We start from the raw sequence: 14,481 nt of genomic DNA, 5'->3' as shown, positions 1-14,481 counted from the left end.
AAGTGAAATATTCTGCCATAAAAGGTAGTAAAATAAAGTATGCTGTGGATGGCATATGCAATGTAATCAAGAAGATGCATTGAATCTTGAAAACCAACTACTGGATTTACTTCAAAAGAGTGTACTTTTACTGTTTGGAACATTTAAATTCAGCTTAGCTTGGGTGAAAAAAAGCATAATCAATGGTTTACATACTCAATACAACAAAGTAATACCTAGTTTTATTTTCCCTTCAAATTTTTTTTTTTACCAATACTACTTAATTAGTATTATGCCCTCCCACAGCAAGTACTTTAAGTAAGACATACCCACAGCAGAGCCTTTAAGGCTGGCCTGCTTAAATACCTAAATTGAACCGTAAAATATGTAAATTGGCCTCTTTTCCTTGGTAACCACTGACCAAGCTAGATGACATTGGCATCTCAATCTAACCTGGTACAGTACATTTAAATAAAGGAGGCCATCTGAAAGTACTGGGTAAGACTACTACTCCTCTATTATATCTCTAGGCCAGGGTCAGTGAGACTAGACTCTGGATCTCATGTTCAGCTCCTATGATGCGCTCAGGCAAGGATCTTCTTGACGTAGTTGCGGACGTTGACATGGAGCTGATGGGAGGTGGCACTGAAGATCTCTGTGGCCAAAGCCCTGGTCTCCTCTGATCCATTCCACAGTGCACGGTACACAGGCAGTGTGTACTTCTGTTTCCCCTGGGAGCAAGATAGCATATTAAATTGTAAGATACTACTATTTACATGATTGTTTCAGACACCTGAAAAATACTCTTAACTTTAAATTGAAACTATAAAAATACACATATGGTTTATCACACACACATAAATATATTATATTTACTATAATAAAACAAACTAGCCTAAAAAAAATGCCTGACAAATAATATAATTTATTGTTATTATTTTGTACTTTTAACCATTGTTCTCCTCAATTGGTAGTTAGTCTTGTCCCATCGCTGCAACTCCTGTACGGACTCGGGAAAGGCAAAGGTCGAGAGCCATGTGTCCTCCGAAACACGACCCTGTCAAGCCGCACTGCTTCTTGACACACTGCTCGCTTAACCCGGAAATGTGTCGGAGGGAACACCGTACAACTGGCGACCAAGTCAGCTTGCAGGCGCCCAGCCCGCCACAAGGAGTCACTAGAGCGCGATGGGACAAGGACATCCCGGCCGGCCAAACCCTTCCCTAACCCGGACGACGCTGGGCTAATTGAGCGCCACCTCATGGCCGGCTGTAACACAGCCTGGGATCGAACCCGAGTCTGTAGTGTCTGTGATGCAGTGCCTTAGATCACTGCGCCACTCGGGAGGCCCTATAAGTTGAGGACCAAACATTTGTTTTTCTGACCTGGCAGCCGAGGAAGCTGCGCACATGTTGATATCCTGGCTGGTGATGATTCTTGGCGACCATCAGGGCCCAGCGCAGTCGTAGCTCAGCGTTGTTTGACATCACGATGTGAGGGTACTGCTCCTCCAGTTTCTCCATATTACCTTATCAAAGTCGGAGGGATGGTACATCATTGGTGTGACTCATTTCAAAAGTAGTGTACGCACATCCAGACTTGCAGGTGCAAGTTACAAAAAGTAAAGTAATGATATAAAGAATAGAGATCCACACACTGAGGAATTGGGGTGAATCACATGCATCTTCAGAACAACGATTGTGCTAAGGGTATCAGTACAGAAGTGTTGTTACCATCGTGTCCTACCTCTAGGCAGTGGGGACTTCTCTATGATCTTTTCCAAGAAGTAGACAACCTGGTTAGTCTTCCAGGCCTGGATGTTGGTCGTCTTGATGCTGGCCATATCCAGGACCTCAGCATCCCACAGCTCTGACAGCTGCTCAGCAGGCTTCATCAGGCTCTTGCCAGCCGACAGGTCAGGGAGGTAGGGAGGCCAACCGGGCACATTGAGCCAGCTATCAAATTCCAGACCTAGCAAAGAGACCACAAGGAGAGTGAGGTCAGTTTGCTGTTACAATCTCACTTCCAAGCTTAAATACTCATTATAAAAAGGCAACTATCTAACACTAAAAGCAACTACTGTGTTTTACCCTTAATCATGTCTACTCCTTTCTTCTTCAGGTCAGGGAAATACTCCAGGAAGAACTCCAGAGCGTCCTCTGCCATAACACTGCGGAACTTGAACTTGTCAACGTAGGCCTGTGAGAAGAAACACCCACATGTCAGACTGTTGCCCTAATATACATATACAGTACCAGTCAAAAGTTGACACGCATACTCTGGAATGAGTTTCTTTAGGTTTGACTATTCTCTATATTGTAGAATAATAGCAAAGACCAAAAAAGAGATTCTACAAATTAGCCACCCTTTGCCTTGATGACAGCTTTGCACACTCTTGGCATTCTCTCAACCAGCTTCACCTGGAATGCTTTTCCATCAGTCTTGAAGGAGTTCCCACATATTTGATGTCTTCACTATTATTCTACAATGTAGAAAATAGTAAAAATAGAAGAAAAACCCTGGAATGAGTAGGTGTCCAAACTTTTGACTGGTACTGTAAGTATTCACACCTAGCAGTCTTTCAATGGGTTTCATGTCTGGGCTTTGGCCACTCAAGGACCTTCACATTATTTTTCTGAAGCCATTCCAGCATTGCTTTGGCTATATCCTTGGGGTCATTCTCCTGTTGGAATGTAACATTTTCGCTCTAGTCTAAGGTTGTTTGCACTCTGACGCAGGTCCTCATCAAGGATTTGCCAGTATTTGGCTCCATGTATTGTTCCCTTTATCCTTACCAGTCTCCCAGTCCCTGACGCTGAAAAACATCCCCAGAGTATGATGCTACCACCCCTATGCTTCATAGTAGGGATGGTGTTCGACGGGTGATTAGCTGTGCCTGGTTTCCACCAGACATAGTGCTTTGCATTCAGGCCAAGTAGTTTTTAAAAAATTCATCAGACCACAGAATATTTTGCCGTCTTTTTGCAAACTCCAGGCGTGCTATCATGTGCCTTTTTTTCAGGAGTGGCTTCCATCTGGCCACTCCCATAAAGCCCAGATTGGTGAAGTGCTGTAGAGACTGTTGTCCTTCTGGCAGGTTCTCCTATCAGCCAAGGAACTCTGTACTTCTGTCAGAGTGGTCATTGGGTTCTTGGTCACCACCCTGACCAAGATCCTTCTTGCCCGGTTCCTTAGTTTGGTCGGACGACTAGCTCTAAGCAGTCTGGGTAGTTACATATTTTTCCAATTTTCAAATGATGGCAACCACTGTGCTCTTGGAAACGTTCAACACTCTAGAAATAGTTTTATACCCTTCCCCAGATATATGTCTCATCACATCTCGGAGAGCTACAGACTGGTCCTTGGAATTCATGGTATAGTTTCTGCTCTGACATGCACTTTCAACTGTAAAACCTTCTATACAGTGGTGTAAAGTACTTAAAAATCCTACTTAAGAAGTTTTTTGTTGTACTATTCATATTTTTGCCAACTTTTACTTCACTACATTCCAAAATAAAATGATGTACATTATACTCCATACATTTTCCGTAACACCCAAATGTACTCGTTACATTTTGACAGGAAAAAGGTCCAATTACTTTTTATACTTAAGAATATTTTAGCAATTTTATTTATTTTTGATACTTAAGTATATTTAAAACCAAATACTTTTAGACTTTTACTCAAGTAGTATTTTACTGGGTGACTTTCACTTGAGTCATTTTCTATTAATGCATCTTTACTTTTACTCAAGTAAAGACACATGAGTAATTTTCCACCACTGCTTATATAGACAGGTGTGTTTCTTTCTAAATCATGTCCAAACAACTGAATTGTCTACAGGTGGACTCCAATCAAGTTGTAGTGACATCTCAAGGATGATCAAAGGAAATTGGATGCACCAGAGCTCAATTTGGAGTGTCAGAGCAAAGTGGTGTGAATAGATATTTCTGTATTTAAATGATCAATAAATGTTCAAACATTTCAAAAAACATGTTTTCACTTTGTCATTAAAATTACATATTTAAATACATTTTTAATTCAGGCTGTAACAACAAACTGTGGAATAAATCAAGGGGTATGAATACTTTCTGAAGGCACTGTAGAATGAGAAGCAACACCAACCTTGAGGAAGGCATCGAAGTGACTCTGGTCTCCAGCCAGGTGGGCCAGGTAAGAGACGAAACAGAAGCCCTTCTCATATGGCGTCTCATTGTAAGTGTCATCAGGGTCAACACCTGAGGGATGGGAGAAAATAAAATGTTTTGCTTTAACTTGAGCAGTCATGATCAAGTGTATCAGTTCTATTGGGTCTGCAGCTCCATAGGCAAATCTCAGTCGGATTAACTACTAATTAAACTAAGACCACTGGGCTACTAATGGAATTGGTCTTGGCTTTAGCCTTAACAGTCAAGGCTAAATGTAAGCAGTCTGACCTGGTTTGATCTTCACACGCAGTTTATTGAGAGGGTGGTCCTCTCCGGTGTTGTCCATGTGCTGTCTGAGTAAAGCCCTCCCAGTCGCTGCCTCCAGACTAGTGATGGCCTCTCCTGCAAATAATAACACAATAGACATCGGGGCTTTGAGAGTGATAAGACAGCCAGGTGTGCACAAATAGCCGTGTAGACAACTACTGTTTACTTTCAAATGGAAAGAGTTGTGGGACTTGAGGATGAGCCCATCATACAATGCTACAGCAGGGCTCACCAATCCTATTTCTGGAGAGCTACCTTCCTGTAGGTTCACTCCAACCTCAGTTGTAACTAACCTGATTCAGCTAATAAACCAGCTAATTATTTAGAATTAGGGGCACTTGATGAAGGTTGGAGTGAAACCAACTGGACAGTAGCTCTCCAGGAACATGGTTGGAGAGCCCTGGTCTACAGTAGACAAACTGTGGCAAAGTGATGTACTATGCTGATGTCGAAAGGGCTTTATAAAATCAATTTGATTGATTGACAGTCTCTTACCGTAGATCTCCCTGCACACCCGGCGCTGGGCGTACATGGTGAAGCCCTCGTTGAGCCAGAAGTCACCCCAGTTGGCATTGGTTACCAGATTACCGAACCAGCTGTGGCAGATCTCGTGCACAATGACGTCAGCCAGTGAGCGGTCTCCAGCCAGGAGGCATGGGGTTACGAAAGTTAGGCAGGGGTTCTCCATGCCCCCGAAGGGGAATGACGGTGGCATGAACAGCACGTCATACCTGAGGAGACGAACCAATTATGTAGCTGTATGTTTATAAGCAGAATAAGTCATGACACTGAAAGCGCAAAGTCAGTGGTCACCACCCCTAGTCATGGAAAGAGCTACAGTGTGCAGTTTTTTTTATTCTAGACTAGCACTAAGACACTTGATTCAACTAATCAAGGTGTTGATTAGCTGTTGTCAGGTCTTGTGTTTTAGTGCAGTGCTGGAACAAAATCCTGCATTCCCTGTAGCTCTTCAGAACCAGGGTTGTTGACTGACCACTGAAGTATTGGACCATATTGTTAATTGGGGAATTTCACCTTCCCCAGACATAGGGTCCAAATAGTTTCTCTCCCACAACCAGAAACTCCTCGATGACTCCGTCATACTCCTGCTTGGCTGCCTGCAGCAGGCATGGCTCTGTCCACACTCGGGTCCTAAAAGATACAGATGTACAATTACTACCAAGCATTGAAACTCCATAACCCTATCATGCATGTTCTTCAAAGCACATTCTTCAGCAGCATTTTATGGCCCATAAATAGCAAGTGCAGTTTTCATTCAAGTTCAAACTTCATTCAAGTTGAACATTCACCCTGCTTTTTGATTCTCATCTCTCTAATCAGTCTGACACAGAGAATGCATTTTGCGGGTCAATGACCAACACGCCCAGGTTGTTATCAATAAATGCTTTAGACGGGAGAGGAATATTGTCTTGTACCTACCGTGAGGGTAGGGGAGGTCCATACTAGAAGCAGAACGCTTAACACTGTCAAATTACGCCCCTTACATGACCAAAACAAACTGTCACAAGATTTAGAGGCCTAGCCTGGGTGCCAGTCTATTTCTGATCTCTTGACAATTCCTTGTGGAATTGTCATATTTGGCTTGAGCACAAACAAATCAACAGCACAAACAGATCTGGGACCTATCCAAGGCCACCAGGTAGCCTAGTGGTTAGAGCGTTGAGCCAGTAACCAAAAGGTTGCTAGATCAAATCCCAGAGCTGTCGTTCTGCCCCTGAACAAGGCAGTTAACCCACCGTTCCTAGGCCGTCATTGTAAATAAGAATTAGTTCTTAATTGACACCTTAAATAAAGGTTAAATAAAAACATATTTTAAAAAGGCAACGTAGAGATTCTTTCACCTTGGCCCCACCTGCGCAGAGACTAAGTCTCCTACAGCCAAGGCCACCAGGTAGGAAGGGATGGGCTGTTCCATGGTGAACAGGAACGTGTTGTCTGCCATCCTGTGTTCTCCCTTACTGGCACTCATGACTGCTGTGAAACCATCAGGAACCTGTGGAGGCAGACAGGGCAGTCTTGGGCCAGAGTCATCATGATCGATGATGGTACCAATATCCATTACTAATACAGACAAAGTAGTCAGAATGGTGGATAAGGTGAGATTCCCACCATACGTTAAGAGCTTTTTCAGCAATGTGTGTTAATACTAGACCTATATTTTAGAGTGCTTTAAGTATTGAAAAACAAATGAACACAACAAGGCAAAGCACATGAAGTTGAATGACAGGGCAAAATACAATAAACAGGATAATAGACAAAAAAGATGTGAATGACAAAAAATAAAAAACACAGAAGCTTAATTATCCTGCAAAGAGAAATAGATTGTGAGACAGCATTGTCTCTGTGGTTATCCTCCCATGGACATTGGCTCATTCAGAGCAGTCCAGGGGCTCACCTTCACGGCGGCCGAGTAGGTGCTCTTGACAGCCGGCGTGTCAAAGCAGGGGAAGAAGGAGCGGTTGAGCACGGCCTGGCCCTGGGTGAAGACGTAAGGCTTGGCCTTCCCAGCTGTCTGCTCTGGATCCAGCCAGCACACCTAGTGGGTAAGGGGGGGCAGAGACCAAGGCTTGAGTGTGGTGGTAGGGGCACACTTTACCTTCACAGCAACCGAGTAGGGGCTCTTAGTCATGGGGGTGTGGAAGCCAGGGAACAGGCTGCGGTTCAGCACAGGGAAGCCAGAGGTGTAGAGGAAAGGCTCTTTCTTTTCGGCAGTCTGAGCAGGCTCCAGCCATGATATCTACAAATGTATGCTGGGTTTAATGAGGATGATGATGCAGTTTTCATGAATAGGCACTCATTTGTTGCACTTATGTACAGTGCATTCGTAAAATATTTTGACCCCTTCCACATTTTGTTATGTTACAGCCTTATTCGAAAATTGATTAAATAACCAAAAAATACTCAATCTACACACAATATCCCATCAAGACAAAGCAAAAACAGATTAAGAAATGTTTGGCATAGTTATTCATTATAAACTGAAATATGACATTTACTTAAGTATTCAGACCCTTTACTTTGTTGAAGCACCATTGGCAGTGATTACAGCCTCAAGTCTTCTTGGGTATGATGCTACAAGCTTGGCACACCTGTATTTGGGGTTTTCCTCCCATTCTTATCTGCATATCCTCTCAAGTTCTGTCAGGTCGGATGGGAAGTGTAGCTGCACAGCTATTTTCAGGTCTCTCCAGAGATGTTCGAACGGCTTCAACTCCAGGCTCAAGGCTGAGTCACTCAAGGACATTCAGAGACTTGTCCCGAAGCCACTCCTGCGTTGTCTGGCTGTGTGCTTCGGGTCATTGTCCTGTTGGAAGGTTAACCTTCGCCACAGTCTGAGGTCCTGAGCGCTCTGGAACAGGTCTTCATCAAGGATCTCTCTGTACTTTGCTCCGTTCATCTTTCCCTCGATGCTGACTAGTCTCCCAGTCCCTGCCGCTGAAAAACATCCCAACAGCATGATGCGGCCACCACCATGCTTCACCGTAAAGATGGTGTCAGGTTTCCTCCAGACGTGACACTTGGCATTCAGGCCAAAGAGTTCAATCTTTGCTTCATCAGATAATCTTGTTTCTCATGGTCCGAGTCTTTAGGTGCCTTTTGGAAAACTCCAATCAGGCTGTCATGTGCCTTTTACTAAGGAGTGTCTTCCTTCTGGCCACTCTACCATAAAATGTCTGATTGGTGGAGTGGTGCAGAGATAGGTCCTTCTGGAAGGTTCTCCCATCTCCACAGAGGAACTCTTGAGCTCTGTTAGTGTGACCATCAGGTTTTTGGTCACCCCCCTGACCAAGGCCCTTCTCCCCCGATTGCTCAGCTCTAGGAAGTCTTGGTGGTTCCAAACTGCTTCCATTTAAGAATGCCACTGTGTTCTTGGGGACCTTCAATGCTGCAGACACTTTTTGGTACCCTTCCCCAGATCTGTGCCTCGACACAATCCTGTCTCGGAGCTCTACAGACAATTCCTTTCAACCTCATGGCTTGGCTTTTGCTCTGAAATGCACTGTCAACTGTGGGACCTTATATAGACAGGTGTGTGCCTTTCCAAATCATGTCCAATAATTTAATTTACCACAGATGGACTCCAATCAAGTTGTAGAAACATCAAGGATGATCAATGGAAACAGGATGCACCTGAGCTCATTTTAGAGTCTCATTGCAAAGGTTCTGAATACTTATGTAGATAAGGTACACTACCATTCAAAAGTTTGGGGTCACATGAAATGAGTAGCAAAATGTATAGGAAATATAGTCAAGACGTTGACAAGGTTATAAATGATTTTTAATTGAAACAATAATTGTGTCCTTCAAACTTTGCTTTCGTCAAATAATCTTCCATTTGCTGCAATTACAGCCTTGCAGACCATTGGCATTCTAGTTGTCAATTTGTTGAGGTAATCTGAAGAGATTTCACCCCATGCTTCCTGAAGCACCTCCCACAAGTTGGATTGGCACTTCTTACGTACCATACGGTCAAGCTGCTCCCACAACAGCTCAGTAGGGTTGAGATTCGGTGACTGTGCTGGCCACTCCATTATAGACAGAATACCAGCGGACTGCTTCTTCCTTAAATAGTTCTTGCATAGTTTGGAGCTGTGCTTTGGGTCATTGTCCTGTTGTAGGAGGAAATTGGCTCCACTTAAGCGCCGTTCACAGGGTATGGCATGGTGTTGCAAGATTCCTTTTACCCTGTACAAATCTCCCACTTTACCACCAAAGCACCCCCAGACCATCACATTACCTCCACCATGCCTGACAGATGGCGTCAAGAACTCCTCCAGCATCTTTCATTTTTTCTGCGTCTCACAAATGTTCCTCTGTGATCCGAACACCTCAAACTTAGATTTGTCTGTCCATAACACTTTTTTCCAATCTTCCTCTGTCCTGTGTCTGTGTTCTTTCACCCATCTTAATCTTTTCTTTTTATTGGCCAGTCTGAGATATGGCTTTTTCTTTGCAACTCTGCCTAGAAGCCCAGGATTCCAGAGTCACCTCCATTACTGTTGACATTGAGACTGTTGTTTTGTGGGTACTATTTAATGAGCTGCCAGTTAAGGACTTGTGAGGCGTCTGTTTCTCAAACTAGATACTCTCATGTACTTGTCCTCTTGCTCAGTTGTGCACCGAGGCCTGCCACTCCTCTTTCTATTCTGCCAATTTCTCACATGGAATAGCCTTCATTTCTCAGAACAAGAATAGACTGACGAGTTTCAGAAGAAAGTGCTTTGTTTCTGGCCATTTTGAGCCTGTAATCGAACCCACAATTGCTGATTCTCCAGATACTCAACTAGTCTAAAGAAGGCCAGTTTTATTGCTTCTTTAAAATCAGCACCACAGTTTTCAGCTGTGCTAATATCATTGCAAAATGGTTTTCAAATGATCAATTAGCCTTTTAAAATGATAAACTTGGATTAGCTAACACAACGTGCCATTGGAACACAGGAGTGATGGTTGCTGATAATAGGCCTCTGTACGCCTATGTAGATATTCCTTTAAAAATCCTCCGTTTCCAGCTACAGTAGTCATTTACAACATTAACAATGTCTATACTGTATTTATGATCTATTGTTATTTTAAAATGGACAAAAAGTGTTTTTCTTTCAAAAACAAGGACATTTCTAAGTGACCCCAAACTTTTGAACGGTAGTGTATGTTTATTTGTAATACATTTGCAAAAAAAAATAAAAAAAAAATAAATAAAAAACTGTTTTCGCTTTGTCGTAATGGGATATTGTGTGTAGATTGAGGGGGGGGGGGGGCATAATCCATTTTAGAATAAGGTTGTAATTTAACAAAATGTGGAAAAAGTCAAGTGGTCTGAATACTTTCCAAATGGAGTGCATACTTCCAAGAAATGTGAAACTAAAAACCATGAAACGTTGCAGACTATGAATATAATGTATAGCCAACAGAGTTGATCTAATTTGAAAAGAAAAAAAGTTTTACGGTTTTAAATATACTGAACAAAAATATAAAACGCAACAATTAACCATTTTACTGAGTTACAGTTCATAATTTAAAAAACGGCGCGGTAGAAAGGACCTTTCTCAACAACATTGACGCCCTGAATTTAGCAGCTGCTAAATCGACAGATCAGTTGGAAAAAGTGATGGGCTACTTTCTGCACACGCCAAAGTCAGTGTAAACCGGAGTGACTTGACACAACGCTGGCCAAACAAGATGTAGCTACAAACACAGAGTTAAATGGTTCCAGTCTACCGTGAAGTGTTCATCCATGTATACGAACGGGTAAGAGTCTAGCTACATTTTAAGATATACGTTTTTAATTTTGTCAGAGTCGTTTTCATTGCAAGATAAAGAGTACTGTTAGCTAGTTATGGAACGTTACGTGTATGATCTGTGTAGTAATATTATTTGAATCAGAGAACCTAGTTGTTAGCTTTAGCTACCTGCAGATTCATACTACAGCTATGACAATGTTTGTATAGGTAGTAGTGTGAGTTGGGATTATGTCAGTCTATTGCTTAGCTAGCTAGCTACATGGCTAAACAAGACTCCACTTCGACAGATGATTAAATGACCCGTCAAGTTAGTCAGGTGTGTCTGGCGGTGCTTATGGCCATCTACTGTATTTCATGTGTGTCAGGTAAGCATCATCTAATAATTATAAAATATTTGTATCTGGACACTGTTTTTTATATTGCTACTGCACAAGTAACCATTTTACTGTACAGTTTACACCTTCTGTATCCTGTGGATGTGACTTATAAAGTTAGATCATATTTGATATCGTGTGTGTTACCAAAGACGGTAATGTGAAGAACAACATGACCTGCATCAAAATCAGATTAGGATACAGGCCAAGGACTAGATAGTGTATTTTTACCTGGAATTTTTCCTTATTGTAGGCCACTACTTTTACCACTTTTAGTCTTAATCTTTGGTTGTTTACTAAACTACTCACTCTGTTTAACACACGGCCTCACATGTGAATCCTGAAAGAGACGGGTGAGGCTAAGAAGGTGTGAACCATGCTGAATGGATGTAGACAAAGAAGAGCTCTCCAGTAGGTGTGCCAAAACATTCCAGGACCATTTTCTCAAAAGTGGGGTTACACGTTTCTGAACTTTTAAAGCAGAATTACTTTCCCATTGTTCTTCAACTGCAGTGCATGATATACCAGTCTCTACTTTTATCCAACATTGATTTTTTTTGTTTTTAACATTCACATTTTTCTACATAAGACCGAATGAGGTGGTCGGTCACATAAGGAAATCAGTCAATTTATTTAAATTCATTAGGCCCTAATCTTTGGATTTCACATGACTGGGCAGGAACACAGACATAGGCCTGGGAGAGCATAGGCCCACCCAATTGAGAGCCAGGCCCACCCACTGGGGAGCCAGGCCCAGCCAATAAGAAATAATTTTTCCCCACAAAAGGGCTTTATTACAGACAGAAATGTTCCTCAGTTTCATCAGTTGTCTGGTTTCAGATGATCCTGCAGGTGAAGAAGCCGGATGTGGTTACACGTGGTCTGCAGTTGTTAGGCCAGTTGAACTGCCAAATTCTCTAAAACGAAGGTGGTGGCTTATCTCAGAGAAATTAACATTCAATTATCTGGCAACAGCTCTGGTGGACATTCCTGCAGTCAGCATGCCAATTGTACACTCCCTCAAAACTTTACACATCTGTGGCATTGTGTTGTGACAAATCTGCAAATTTTAGAGTGGCCTTTTATTGTCCCCAGCCCGGTGTAATGATCATGCTGTTTAATCAGCTTCTTGATATGCCACACCTGTCAGGTGGATAGATCATCTCGGCAAAGGAGTAATGTACACTAACAGGGATAAACAAATTTGTGCACAAAATGAGAAATAAGCTTTTTGTGCGTATGTAAAATATATATATATTTCAGCTCATTAAAAATGGGACCAACATTTTACATGTTGCGTTTATAATTTTCTTCTGTATAGGTTCAAATAGAAATACATTCTTAGTAACCAATCATCTGGAAGTAACAAGCTAGTGTTGTTGTTGCTAGGTAGAGTGACTCTAGTTACGACGGCTGAATGACATTCTCTTACCCCTGGTCCATCCGAAGCAAGAAACTTGACCACCACTCGAAACTGTTCCTCAATTTTACATGGTGCTGGGAATTTTACAACCAGTGTGGTGCCATAACTGGTGAAATTGCGCGTCATGAATTCTACTTTCACCGAATCCGAATCATCTTCACTTCGGCAGTAGGACACCTCTTGCATTGAGAGGGAGGGATGAATGTCCAACAGTAGCTCGCTTTGAGAATCTTGGATGCATTTCAGCTGTAGCGTTTCAGTTCCTCTCAAAGTTCTCTTCTCAAAGTCCACGCTTAGATCCAAGTGGAAGTGTTTTATCTTGAATTGACGAAAGCTCGAAGACGTAGCCACGTCCTCTGCTAGATCGGAGTGCAGTTTGAGAGATTTTTCCATATTTTAGTAGCCTACAACAAGAATAACTGGGTAAACGTGAGTCTTCCTCCAACGATTGGCTGCACCGCTTCTTCTTCTTCCTCGGTGGGGTGTATCGGCGATTGGCATCCAACAGCTGCACATCTCCAGCATCAACACACAAAAAAGTACTTCTGGGTCACGGAAATCTTCAAAATAAAAGTCCCCACATAATAGTAGAAAAGTGTCAATAACCTGTATTTATTCATGATATATGAAAAATAAATTACAATGATTCATATTTGTTCATATTTAAGTGACATTTGGCTTTTAAAACATGTTCCAAGTTCCAATAAATGCCACCAATGCGAATCACTGTATATGGAATACATATTGGCTTATAGAGCAAACACTATTCTGGGTTCCGTAGTAGAAGTATTTTAGGTGAAAAATATGGGTTGTTTATGAATTCTAAGAATCCAATAAAAAGGGATGAAAAATGTAGGTGCTGGATTTTAGGCCGGTAGCAACCACCACAGGGTGTCCGTTCAGAACCCAAGGAAGCAGTAGTTCCAGTTCAAGGGTTTAATGAAGATACACACACACACACACACACACACACACACACACACACACACACACACACACACACACACACACACACACACACACACACACACACATACAACACCATTCTCTGTGATACTAATTGTGCTTATTTAACTGCATGATACAATAAAACATCATAAAGAAAATAACATTTTTCTAAGGAGGTAGAATAAGCAGTGGTGGAAAAGTACTCAAATGTCATACTTGAGTAAAAGTAAAGATATATTAAGAAAATGACTCAAGTAAAAGTAAAAGTCACAGAGTAAAATACTACTTGAGTAAAAGTCTAAAAGTATTTGGTTTTGAATATACTTAAGTATCAAAATTAAATGGAATTGCTAAAATATACTTAAGTATCAAAAGTAAAAGTATAAATAATTTCAAATTCCTTATATTAAGCAAACCAGACGCCACTATTTAATTTTTATTGACGGATAGCCAGGGGCACACTACAACACTCAGACATCATTTACAAACAAAGCATTTGTGTTTAGTGAGTCTGCCAGATCAGAGGCAGTAGGGATGACCAGGCATGTTCTCTTGATAAGTGCGTGAATTGGACCCTTTTCCTGTCAAAATGTAAGGAGTACCTTTGGGTGTCAGGGAAAATGTATGGAGTATAAAGTTTCTTTGGGAATGTAGTGAAGTAAAAGTAAAAGTAGTATAAATAGTCAAGTATAAATAGTAAAGTAAAGTACAGATACAACAAAAAAACGTAGTACTTTAACGTATTTTTACTTAAGTACTTTACACCACTGAGAATAAGCAGGAGACAAAAACCAGTTGGTCATCAGAACGGAAACTACAGACTGCCTGAGGCCCAGCCTTGTCCAGTATTACAATAATTCCCGGGGAAAAAGGCTGCTGATTGGCTAATAAAATTATGATTACCAAGACCTTATTTCAATAAAAAAAAAATATACATTTGGGGTCTTGGAAAGGAGATGAGCTGGCCGTTTTTACAGTAGGGAATATTTAGTAGGGTCTGTATCTGGGTGCCGCAGTAAAAG

At 41.8% G+C, this 14,481-nt stretch overlaps 1 protein-coding gene across 3 annotated transcripts; it reads right to left on the bottom strand.

Annotated features, from left to right (window-relative positions):
* Window positions 1-84: 84 nt before the first annotated feature.
* On the bottom strand, window positions 85-13,038 carry rnpep (arginyl aminopeptidase (aminopeptidase B)). Of its 3 annotated transcripts, none has more exons than XM_055913633.1 (11): window positions 12,521-13,038; window positions 6,871-7,011; window positions 6,317-6,468; window positions 5,490-5,606; window positions 4,950-5,185; window positions 4,416-4,529; window positions 4,105-4,217; window positions 2,070-2,178; window positions 1,726-1,950; window positions 1,365-1,507; window positions 85-710 (listed from the first exon to the last, which is right to left on the bottom strand). In XM_055913633.1, exons 1-11 carry the CDS (start codon window positions 12,902-12,904, stop codon window positions 564-566), a joined length of 1,881 nt encoding a protein of 626 aa, XP_055769608.1. In that variant the 5' UTR covers window positions 12,905-13,038; the 3' UTR covers window positions 85-563. The 3 variants fall into 3 exon arrangements, with proteins under 3 accessions (XP_055769608.1, XP_055769619.1, XP_055769624.1); XM_055913644.1 differs by lacking the exon at window positions 6,871-7,011 and adding an exon at window positions 7,072-7,212 and having other exon boundaries at window positions 12,521-13,036; XM_055913649.1 differs by lacking the exon at window positions 6,871-7,011 and having other exon boundaries at window positions 12,521-13,036.
* Between the last annotated feature and the right edge of the window lie 1,443 nt (window positions 13,039-14,481).

Source organism: Salvelinus fontinalis, chromosome 3, assembly GCF_029448725.1.
Source record: "Salvelinus fontinalis isolate EN_2023a chromosome 3, ASM2944872v1, whole genome shotgun sequence".
In the NCBI taxonomy this organism is placed as follows: Eukaryota; Metazoa; Chordata; class Actinopteri; order Salmoniformes; family Salmonidae; genus Salvelinus; species Salvelinus fontinalis.
This window is presented reverse-complemented; position numbering and strand designations above follow the sequence as displayed.

Excerpts from the sequence above, each read along its gene's own strand:
- rnpep (XM_055913633.1), bottom strand. The coding sequence starts at position 12,904 with ATGGAAAAATCTCTCAAACTGCACTCCGATCTAGCAGAGGACGTGGCT. Across the intron at positions 2,179-4,104 it reads ACTTCGATGCCTTCCTCAAG|GCCTACGTTGACAAGTTCAA; the intron begins GTTGGTGTTGCT and ends TTCTTCTCACAG. Across the intron at positions 1,951-2,069 it reads AGGAGTAGACATGATTAAGG|GTCTGGAATTTGATAGCTGG; the intron begins GTAAAACACAGT and ends TCTCTTTGCTAG.